Here is a 12,205-nt window from a genome sequence, read left to right on the forward strand (position 1 = left end):
GAGCATTTTACACACCAAGTATTCTTGCTTTCAAAGACCTGTAAAACTCAAAAAGAAAAGAAAAAGTTCTGGTCTTCTCTCTGTCTTCTCTCATGTAACCAATTTCTTTTTCATTCTTTGTAAAAATTACTGTTCTCATGTTTGGTGACACCTTACACAGGGCAAAACTAGTGAAAGCCACACACTTGGAGCCATGAGTCTGGTTTCTGCATGCCAAAGGCCAGGGACAACTCCAAGAAGAGGAGAAATGAGAGGATCCAGACTGTGCATAAGTCTGATTTTTTTTAAACTAGATTTTTTAAAATGAGATTTTTAACCTGGAAATCTAGATTTTATCTTGGCCAAACCTGTGAGTTGTACAAGACAGCTGCTGCTAGGAAAACTCCTTCAACATTAGTAGGCCTTGGGCCAATCCAGTTGAAGTTCCAGGTAGCCAGGAAGCTTCAGAAGCTGAAAGAGACCTTCCTAATGAATGCGTTGCATGGGCAATTAATCCCACAAACATACTGCTCATGTAGCTTCACTGTAAGTTCAGCTGGTCTTGAAACACTGAGGGTGCTCAAGTGGTCTCTAAATGCAAAGGGCTAATTGGTGCACAGCCCGGTTCTCTGCATTCACTGAGGCTACATTTACCAAGTAAATATGAAGCAGATGAGCAGATGGGCATACTCATAACTTTATGCAAAGAAGGGTAATTGTTTATACAGACACAGCACTTGAAAGCTCTGTCCTTGGACCAACTGCCTTCTGTTACATACTTTATATACACAGAAAAAAAAGAGTAAGGTAGTCCTCAACCTAATGATATTACAACCCATGCCCGTCATGAAACAGAAGGTAAAGCTTGGATGCAGCAGGCTTGGAGGCCAGTGGAAGGTTATTACACACCACGTGGGTCTATAACCCCAGTGGATACAGCTCTGAGTGACAAAGGAGAACTTTGAGGCAGCACAGCAAGGCGGTGAGGCCAAGGAGTGTAGGGCATTGCCTTGCAGCTCCAGGGAACGTGTTTGCTTGGACAGGTAACAAGAGGCTATGGAAATAAGGGTCTCATGTTGCCCAGAGCAGGAGGTCAGGCACAGAAATACGCCACAGCCAGGATCTCAGGGTGGAGAGGAGAACTGGGCTAGTGGAGAGGAGGAGACAGAGCCTGTAGTAAAAAGGTTGCAGCCAACATTTATGCTGGTGGCTAAAATGACCATGCAGCAAGGTGAAGATGAAAAAGAGTGGCACCTTTCTCAGGTACCACTGAAAAGGAGGAGGAGGAGGAGAGATCTGCAGTGGCGTAGGAGCTGTAACGGTGCACTTTCTGAAGAAGGCAAAAGTGAAATCAAGGAGAAAAGAAAAAGGAAGGTCAAGAAGACAAGAAACCTGAAAAAAAGCCACCAATTAACTTTCTTCAATTCTGTCCAGCACACTCAAATGACAAAGCTTTAGTCACACCAGCTTGGATGGGGTTGAGGTACTGGTGGAGTGAAAGGAGAAACCAGAACACAAGCACAGAAGAAATGGGGAAAAAAGCCAAAAGCAGCCAAGGAAGTGGGGCCTTTCCTTAGGCTGAAAGGCCAACCTGGTCCCATGGCTGCACCTCCAGTTGCCCTCTGCATTGAAGCTATTGGCTGCCTTAGGGCTGTGTCCTGCAGCATGGCTGGGACACAGGCTTCCTTTTTGCTCTGAGTGTATGGTCAGGCGGGCAGAGAGCATGAGAGGTGCACAGACAGGATGCCAGCTTTTCTCAAAGAGATTTGCAAACTTATGTACACTTCCTGGAAAGAGGAAAGAAATCACTTCCCCCCCCTTTCATGCAGGACTAATCCTGCCAACAGAAGCACCAGAAACTCTTTAAGCCTTCCATCAGGCTAAGATTTGCAGGGTCTTCATCTGAGCTGTCAGCTTTTCACTTCAGCCTAAGCCATGGTATGCAAAGCCCTTGAAGTTAAGGCACCTGGAGTCAAAACCGCACCAGAAAGACAAACTACAGGGCTTGCAAAAAATAAGTACATAAGTAAAACCTCCTTTTATTCTGCTCACAGGCTGTGCTGCAAGTTTACCCTTTGCTGGAAACAGAATAAAATCTTTCCTGTCTTTTTCTCAGCTAGTCTTTTGAAAATTCTTGCTGACTGGCTCTCTGTTGATTTCAAAGGAAGGTTATCTTGCAGTCCCAAAGACTGCTCAGCTTTGGTGGGAGTGGGTGCTGATGATAACCTGGCAATGCTGTGGCTGAGGACCAGATACAGCAGCATTCTGAAGCCCAGCAGCCTCTGGCTCCACAGCCTTTGTATTCCCACACCAGGTGGGACAGTGAGATCTGGAGGTAATGCTTAACTCTGCTTGGCATTGTGCAGGAGAGTGGCTCATCTGAACTTTGAGACTGTCTTAGGCTATTCTCATAAGGCAAGGAATACAGGTATAAAAAAGGAGGGAATCTTTGTGTGAACAGGCACTATTGGGTCCTTCCCAGCAGAGACAGGCTACAGCATGGGTTGTTGACAGAAGATTGGCTATTGCCCCTGTGTAACATGGGCAGGAGATCAGCTTATGTCCTTCCCTGCCTGTCAGCTCATTTTGGGATCCCTCCATGGCTTTCCACTTGTCCCACTGCCAGGCTGTGACTTGCGGGGACCTCGTAGTCATGACAGGACTGTACAAATGGTGCCTGCTGTCATTAAATGCCACAACTCTAATCACCATTCTTTCATTGCTATTGCTCAAAGATGCCCCTTAGTATCTTCTCCACCCACAAGAAGAGTTAATGCTAGAGGTGTAGACAGTGATTGATAACACTAATATCCTATTCATTGCCTGTTAACATTCCCTAATGACATTTCGGTAATTATTTTAATTGGTTTTACTAAAAAGAATAACAATGAGCCCCTAATGCTTGTTGGTGTTTGGTTTAAGCCAGTGCCTTACAGATGGCTCGCTCCTTTTAATGAATGGAGACATTTATTTAAAGTTTTTGGAGTTGAGCTGCTTTCACTGCATTTCTACATCTGCTGATTACCTTTTCTTTTTTCCAAACTCATAATGATCCTAAGAAATTCCAAGTAAATGTGAAATCCTGGGATCCAGATGGATTTCCTGTTCTCATTACAGCAGCCATCATCACATCTCTTTTTTTGTGCACAGTCACACACAGCTGCCGTGCCAGGATGGGGACATTTAACTTGCAAGAATTTCTTCAGAAGGCTTTCCCCAAACATACAATACAGCAAAAGTAACCAAAAGAGCAGATATGGGAAGAATTGACAGATCTAATTTGACTTTTTGGTCTAGCATAAGGCAGAGCATAAAAGAGTCCACATTAATGTTTTTCTTTCTTCACTGATGTTTATGCAGGGATGTCCTACCACAGCTGGGATGTTTCTGGTTCCTCACCCACACACTCAGCCAGGTAATCTTCTCCCCAGGCAGTGAGAGCTCCTCAGCTCTCACTAAGGTGTATCTGCCTGTGCAGGTAGGATCATGATTTGGGAGCCTTGAGACTGTGCAGGTGATTTCCTTACCCTTTCATCACATGCTGCTGCTCTGGGATACATGGCTTATGCAAGCATGATTCACACTGTGCTCCCTCCTAGAGATTCTCTTTTGTGTTTCTTACTGCATTGTTTTTCTGGATCTGAAAATAACTTCAGTCTGGGTGAATGGGAAATTGCAAGCTGAAGTAATGCCTCTAGAAATGTTATTTTCTATTTTCCAGGTTGAAAATAAGTTTCAGCCAGGGTCATTACAGGAAAAACTCTAGGAATAGCTGCAGGAGAGGTCTGAGCAAGCACATGATATGTGTTTTAATTTGAGCTGACCTTGCACTGTGCAGGAGGTTTGGAAATACATTGAAACCCAACTGTGACCTTTCTGCTTCCAGTCTGTTTGTCCTTCTCGCTGACAAATAGGTAGCTAGGAGCAGAAAGGGGCCGAGGGCCAATGGAGATTGAGGGAGGTATTGAGGGGCATTGAGCAGTTTTGAGGATATGTGAGACTAAAGGCAAAATAGGAGAGCCTATTTTGGAGCACCGAAAGATTGATGGCACCCATGCCACCCTATCCAGGACAGCCTGAAAGGATGTGGCACGCCCATCCCAAGAAAGTGGGTTGTGGCTGGCCGTGTGAGGGACTCAGCCCAATATGCCAAGGGTACAGCACATGCAAGGAAGCCGAGGAATTGTGTCCCACAGGGTAGCACTCCTGTGTTAGTCCCTCTCCAGCCCCGTGCCAGCTCACAAAGAGGACCTGCTTGACTCAGAGCATCTCGTTACAGGTGTTAACATGGGGAGTTGCTCCAGGAGAGAAGAATAAAAATTTCATGTAATTTGAGCAGAAATTTCAGGCCATCAGTAGCACAGCACTGAATAGGAAGGGAAATGAATAAGAGATCCTGCTGGTTGCTGTTCTGCGGGAGCTGAGGCCAGTCTCTCCAGCGCTTTGTTTATTTCCCTGGCTTGGTAATTTGGCAACTGCCCAAAGGCTAATTAGGCACCTCAGTTTTCACTTTTGTGACTAGCATCACAGTAAGGATTCAGGAATAAGCAATATAAATAATTTCTTCACAGACACTTAAAGCATTTCCTCTGCATTAAGTGACTTAACTGGAAATAAACTCAAGGGCTGAACTGACTCACCTAAGTGAACCTAGCAGAATAACAGCTGCTACTCTTCTCTGCTACCCTTTAGAGATCCTCTACAAATCTGAGAACTGTTGGAGGCAGAAAGATTTCAAATCCCATTTTTCAAATTTTAGAGGCAAAGGTAGCAACTCATAAATATGGGAAAAATATGCGGAATTTGCATTCAGTCCATTGCTTGAGTTTCAGACAGCCCCAAAGTGCAGTTGCTCTGCTCTGAGGCAAGGGGTCAGTTCATGAGGCGCCCATTTACATACGGCTACAAGGTAGCTGCATTTTTCATTATTTTTTATGCTCTCCCCATACTTTCTTATTTTCCCTTTATTTCTCCCTCTCATTCCTCCAGTGTCACCTGATAGAGCAGATCCTGTATCAAGTAGGAATGAGTCAGCATCCAATTCAATGCTAATCAGGAGGATTCATAGTCAGACAAAACAAACAAGGACTCACTCCTGATAAAATGCCAGTACAGAGTAAAACACCTTAATGCCATCGATTGCTTACCAGGTCCTTGGAAGTCTTCATAATTCTTTTTGCTTTTCTTATTGCAACACTCAGTCCCACCTAGGAGAGTAAGAATAAAATGAAAAACAACCAGATCAGCCTCCAGTATCCTACCAACTTTTCCCCCCATTTCCTAGCATTTTTTTCTATTTTAATATCAGTCACAGCACAGAAATGATGTATGAGTCCACAAACTCCTCATCAGTTACTTTTTATTGGACTAACAATCAATTATCCAGTCACCTTCTATGAAACTCCAGTAGCAAGAGTTCATTTATTTTGCTCCAGGGCATCATTTATTTCCCAAGGAAAAGTCCAGATCAGCTGAAGAGCTGAAATTCATATCCTGACTGCACTGTGTGAGCTGCAGAGGACGTACTTCTCTAGCAACTCCTCCTGAAAGAAAACTCATCCATTACAAGGCTAAAAGAGCGTTACTCATGTAACATCAGTCTGACTTGCTGTGAGAGGATACAGAGGAAATATTTGCTCTTGCATGGATAAGGGTTACACTCAGCTGAGGTTCATCCCAGCAGGAGAACACAGAGTGCAGGAAGGTACAAAGCAGGAACAGAGTTTGGAAGGAAAACTCCCTGCTTAGGATCCAGGAAGGTTAGCTTTTTATTCTGGAAATACCTGCCCTGGAGAGCAAGTTCTTGCTGACAGTGGCAAGATAGTTTTTCTGGTCGGTCCATGCCAACTTGTGCTGAAGAGGCATTTTGGGATATCTCCAAATTGTGGGTACTTATACCTACATAGAAAGAAAGAGCAGGAGAACCATTCCAAGAAAAGGTCTTGGAGAGGCATCATAAGGCCATGGGTTACAAATAAGTCAACTATTAGTGATAGACAAATAAATCCTGAATATCCTTTGCACACAAGCTCTTTGAAGGAGCAGAGGAAATTTTGTGCAAGGGGCACCATCCATGATTGTGAGTGACAGCCAGGACAGCTCTGCTGGCAGCAGGAGGACACATGTGCCATGTGTGGTGCAGCAAGGTCAAATGCACCCTGATGGCTGCTTGCCATGGCCAGGAACTGCCAAACACTGCCTTTGTCCTTGGTCCTGCTCTCCAAGCTTTCCTCAAGGCTCTGCCATTGCAAAAACCTCAACAAATACATCTTTGCACCCCGTGCGGTCCACAGCCCTGGGTGCTGCCTGCAGAAGTGTTGAGGCATGGGCAATAAGTAGCTGCTGTTTCTACACTGTGCCATTAAACGTTTACCTGGCCTTAAGAAATTTTTCTTGTATCACAGCACAGAAAGATCCCACTGCTTCTCCTGCCGCAAGGACTCTTCCCAGTCATGGAGGTGAGGGGATGCTCATGCCATCCAAAATATTTAACAACTGTTTAACAACTCCGATGAACAGTACTTTCTAAATTCAGCCATATCTTTCCATAAGAAAGGAAGTTCTCATAACTCAAATTTAGTAAAAAAAGTAAGAGAAGAGACAGTCAGAGGAGTCTGGGAGGGTTGAGGTAACACCAGTGTGCTCCCCCTGCTGCTCCATTTTCAATTCAGGACAGTATTCTTGTGTCTCAGTGATGACAATTCCTATGTTGTGCTGCATTTATTAGGCCACCTTTGAAAACAGCCATATCTGTGATATATGATATGTGACATAACTAAGTGATGGCTTCTGTCCTCCTCCTCAGCATTCAGCATGATGAAGGCTGAAAGCACTGCCTGTTTGCTCCTTTTTAGCAGGAATAACTACTTATGTTCTGCAGGCTTTGAGAATTGGCAAAAAACCCCAAATTTAAAATAAAAAAGGAGATAAAAATAAATTATTTTTGAAAATGTTTCAAATGGAAAAAAAAATCCAGAATATCACAAACACATTAACACCTGGTTTCTGCTCAAAACTGTTAGGGGACAAACTGTTCTGTCTGAAAATGACCTGCTATCAGTCCCTCCTACAGCTCAGCCTAAGGACATTACTGCCAGCCTAACATTAGCTGGGTCTGAGGGCTCTGAGGTAAAGTCAGCACAAGTTTATATTCATCTGGACAGGGCTACAGGAACTCAGCAAGGGGGAAAATAGGGATGCTTCAGCAAATGCTATTATTACAGCATTTGGAAAAAAAAGAAAATGTCCCTCATGTGATGGCACCTTATTGAACAGCAGCATGCCAGATTAGAATATTAAAGCAGACTTAATTTGTATTTAAAGTAATCATTGCCAGCATTTTTGCGCTGAGGATAAAATTTAGCATGTCATTATAATTGATTTAGGCAGTGATCAAAGCAAATTAATTAACCGTGATATTCAAGGGTCAAAAACTTATAGTGAACAACACAAAGGGATACGGACGAATAAGCATAAGCAGCAAGGAACACAGACTTCTAAGCTGCTGGGTTTTAATATATGTGTCACATTAATACATGTAGTTAATACATGTTTAATTCATGGTGTCTGTAATGTTCTAAAAATCAGGGTATGTCACAAATAGATGAGAGAAGCTAGCAATGAGCCAAGACATTGTTTTGTAGTTTTGTCCCCCTGGGTAAAGGCTGTCCCCAAAACCAGTCATGCATCTTACGTTTGCCATAGTTATGTTGTACAATAGCAGCTGCTGTCATTTCTGCAATAAAATTACTTGAGAGGCAGATGTGAAAAATGGGTTGAAATTGAGTATAATAGTAGGAAAATTCCCAGAGAGGTAGGATTTATCAATCCTTTTCTGCTGGGCAGGGTAGGAGACACCTTTCTTGGTCACAGCAGCCGCACATGAGAAATGCATGCTACAGAAAGCTGCAGGAATATTGCACTCAGAAAGCAGAAAACAAGGGAGGAAAAGGCTGGAATGACCTTGTGTGTAGAAAATGCTCTCTCTGAAGCACTAAAGTTGACACCTTCTCTCACTTCACAAGTTCCTTCAACCAAGATTCCAGGTTGGACTGTGGAAGACTGGCAGCTGAAACATCCTCTGGGAAGAAAATGCTCCTGGTTTCACGGCTCACCTGTAATCCCTGGCTGACACCAGCATGTCAAGCCTGCCACTGAAGGCCATACCACCCACACAACCTCCCCTGCTGCACCTTGGCTAGCAAGGAGCCTCCTCTCTTTCCCATGGCATGAGAACACCACCAAGGAGGGGGTTCCCTGGGCTTCAGCAGCAGATGGATGAGTCCTGGGGAGCAGCCAGCACCATCCACACCAACCGGAGCAGCCCTGCCACCCTGTGTGCACAAGATATCCAGCCATGGATGGGGCCGAGGGTGGGGTGTCACTGGGATTTCATTCACTGCCTTCTTCCAGTGTTCTCCATAGAGACCACGTGTTCCTAGTAATGATTTCCTTTTTGGCAAACAGATGTATTTCTCATAGTAAACAAATGCACAAACCAGCTTTAATTCTCTCTCATTTATCATCCTTGTTAGCCAGCTTTTTCCCAGGAGACCAGATATTTACAAAACACTCCAAGTTTCCCTTCTAACTAATTTTCATCATCGTTTAACCAAGAGTAACAAGATAGCAAAATTCTGCAAAGCTTGTCAAATAGCACAGCTAGATTTGCTCATGAGCAACGCTTCCCTGTCCTCACACTTTTGTCTGCCACCTTCCCACCCCAAATCTCTCTGTGCCTGCTTGTTTTCTAGGGTCCTGAGCTTCTACATTGGCATGGCACAGCTGCATGCACCACCTTGCAAACCCCATGCCACTCTACTTCCTTTGGATTTATTTGGTGGAACGTTGGGATTGTATGATTTGGCTTTTTGTGGTTGTTTGGGTTTTCAGTTGGGGTAGGGTTTATTTTATTTTCTGCCAGTGAAGAGGAGCAGAGGAAATTAAGAGAAACAAGTGAAAGAGGAGGAACTAGCACTCAGACTGTGCCTTCTGCTATTACCTATCTATAGGTAGTTTCTTCAGGGCTCAGTTCTGGCTGCAGCAGAAACTCACATTTCAGTAGATTTTACCCGTTTCCAAGAACAAAGGCTAAAAAGAAGGCATCTGGCTCCACAGACCCTAGCCTACCTCCCAGATGCTGTTTGTTTTACTGCTTATGGTCTCAAAAGAAGGAAACAGGTCCCAGCCACGAGGTTTACTTTGGACTGGCAGCCTGCTCTTAATCAGGAATGCAGAAGCACTCCCACCCTGGAGTTTGGTTCTGTCTCACCTCCAAGGAGGAAGCTCACATTTTTACTGAGAAAGATGAATGAGAGATAGCCACAGAAGTATTTTAATTTTACTAAACCCCAAAGGGTTTCTTTTTTCCACCCAGAATTAGTTGGCTCCTACTTTGCCAAACAGCACACTGACCACAGTAATTCCCATGAGGGATGTGGCTTTGTAGAAAGTCAGTGAAAGACCTGATAGAGGGTACACAAACCAGCCTGAGTGCTTGTGGCAGTGATGCTTATTCTGGCAAGATAAAATTGTAGGAGCATAAATATGTATATTTTTGCTGATGAAAAATGACTTCTACCAAAATCCTATTGATGGAGTTTAAGACAAAATATGCAGCGGAAAGATCTCTGATAATGTGGAGCATAAAAGTGATGGGAAATAGAAGAGGCACCCTGAAAGATGGAGTACAAACTTCCAACATAGACTGTTTTAGTGATTGCTAGAGCACGACCACAGTGCTGAAGTCAAGCCATTATTCTGGCCCCAACAAATCAATTAAAAAATTGTCATTTAACCAAACAGGCCAGCTGGCTTAAAACAATCTAGAGACAAGCTGAGAATAATCTCCTGCAAACCTGTTTGTTCCCAGGGCCAGAAAGGAATCTTGGTAGGCACTATGTAAAACTCTTCACCCTATTTCAGCCTTTTTCGCTCACTAGAGGAACATCCTTGTATTACACAACCTACTGCAGAAAGTCCTCCAGCATATGAGGTGATAAACATTTTTGGCTAAAACATCATCCAGTCACCTTAAACCAGCTATCTTGGATGCCTGTACTACTGTCAGTCTTTTGGAGTGGTGCTGCACCCCATATTAGAATATCTGTTGTTCATGTTCCAGTCTTCCCCACCAGTATCAGAGGACTGCTCCTGAAACTGCTTCCCGGGAGAGCAGCCCACCTTGCCCAAGCCCCAGCAACAGGGGGCTGCCCTTGCCCAGGCTGGATGCCCTTCTCCTCCAGCTCCGTGCTGAGAACACTGAGCTCCATGTGAAAGGAGTAATATTTTTTATTCATAATTAGAGCAAAGTCTTCCAGAATAATCACAGAGTGCTAATAGCTCCAGGCAGCTTGGCAAAAAAAAATTAATAATTTGGGCTAATTTGTCAGAGACCAGGGAAGTATGTAAAATGATGCACGTGTCATTTACATGGATTGCAGTGTCTCCCTTATGTCGACAGTTTGAAAGGCCTCTGAAGCAGGGGCTCTTCCTTCCTCAAAACACAAAACCTCACTAAAGCAACAGAGCAGAAACAGAAGAAAATAAATTAATGATGGAAAAAGCATGTTGATATTTTCCACTTTCCAATTTTTTATTTAGAGGTAATTAAAGCCTGAGCATTATGCTGCCATCCAAGGATGGGTAACGCTATTTCTTTCACTCCCTTTGCCAGTACAAATATGATACTAATTCTGGGAAAATGGGCATCCAAAAGTCTAAATGAATAAGTGAAGTACCTGAAAATCAATAGAGTTGAACAGAACAGTCATTAGTATTAAAGTCTTGTTCAAACACTCGGCAGGGGACTGCGCCAACATTTGCAGACTCATAAAACTGAAGTGATCAATCAAATTACAAACTAAAGAAGCAAATGTGAGGTAAACTGCATTTTATGCACCTGTGTCTCTGATTGTATATTAATTTTTTTCACCCATAATTCATCTTTACTCAGTCTGACTAGTCACAGAGTTACTGTGGACAATTTATCAACCACTTGAGCATGAATTCCAAGCACTGCTCTTCTCCTCCCATCTCCTCATGCTCTCTCGGGGCACAAGGAGAGGCGAAAAGAAGGACACAGTCAGTGTAAAAAAATTGGTTTTTTGGTAGAGTTCCCTTATTCCTGTTGAGAAACAAATACCTTAACAGAAAGCGGTTTAACTACCACTTGGAAGGGAAGAGGGTTTGCTTGAGCTGCTTACTCAGAGGGACAGTCTCCAGCCAATGCAAAAAAGAGTCCAAATTTTGTTTAATAAAAAAATAAACCAAAGCTCCACCACATTCAGCCATTTTCCTCATGGACAGTGCACTCGCTGAAGCGGTTGCTGGGGGTGGAAGGAGACAAGACCTTGATCCTACACCTGTTCTGGGAGATGGGTAAGAGCTCACAAAGATGTGACATCAACCCCATGAGTGGCATCCTTTCCCCTCTGTCTGATTAGCCTAGCATTTCAACACAGGTGTTTTAATTTCTTCACAGGAGCCACTTTGATTTATACAGCCATCTCTCCAGGCTCCTTAGCCTAACTCACTGTGCAGCATGGCAAGCCCATTCCTCTGTTTCAGCGCAGTTCATTGCCTGCATCGTCTTTCACTTCAAGCGGTACCTTGCACTTCTGACCCTCAGCTCAGGATGGGGGATTTCTGATGGCACCTGTTTGATGAAGTTTGGGCAATATTCTGGTTGGGTTGAGTTAGTGTGGGCCATCTCTGCTGTTTGCACTCATTTTCTTTCACCCCTGGTTGCCCACCCATAGATCTCTGTGTTGATATATTGTGGAGCATAAATTCACACCTGCTATGAACCAAATACTACTGTCATTCTTGGGAGGCAATGTTTTCCCAGACCTTAAGACTGGCAGAACCAAATCCATCTTGGAGGTGAACTGCAGATCATTGAAGCCCATAAAAAGATTGCCTGATTTCAATGACTGTTGGACTAGACCCTGTGTGAAACATCTCATGCAGTTAGAAATTCATCCAGATGCAGGGAAAAAGATTTCCAAAAATAGGTGCTGAAATGAATGGCTTGCTTTTCAGCACCACCAAACAACCCCCATCACTCACAGGTTTGAGTGTGACTGGAGGCGTGTAATGGCTGGGACGGAAAAAATTCCTCACAAACAAAAGAATTCCAAAACAAACAGCACATGTTTAGACACCTATGCAGATATGTACATGTGTATAGCAAAGGTCTGGGACATGCAATCGAGTATGTGCAAAT

The 12,205-nt window shown here is 43.8% G+C and overlaps 1 protein-coding gene across 1 annotated transcript in view; it reads right to left on the reverse strand.

Moving 5' to 3' along the window:
• AOAH (acyloxyacyl hydrolase) overlaps nt 1-12,205 on the reverse strand; it is a 72,891-nt gene that overhangs the window by 40,430 nt on the left and 20,256 nt on the right. The window contains exon 6 of the mRNA XM_030971447.1: nt 5,127-5,186. Within this exon, the coding sequence (XP_030827307.1) occupies nt 5,127-5,186 (60 nt within the window). The remainder of the gene's footprint in view (nt 1-5,126; nt 5,187-12,205) is intronic.

Source organism: Camarhynchus parvulus, chromosome 2, assembly GCF_901933205.1.
Source record: "Camarhynchus parvulus chromosome 2, STF_HiC, whole genome shotgun sequence".
Classification (NCBI taxonomy): Eukaryota; Metazoa; Chordata; class Aves; order Passeriformes; family Thraupidae; genus Camarhynchus; species Camarhynchus parvulus.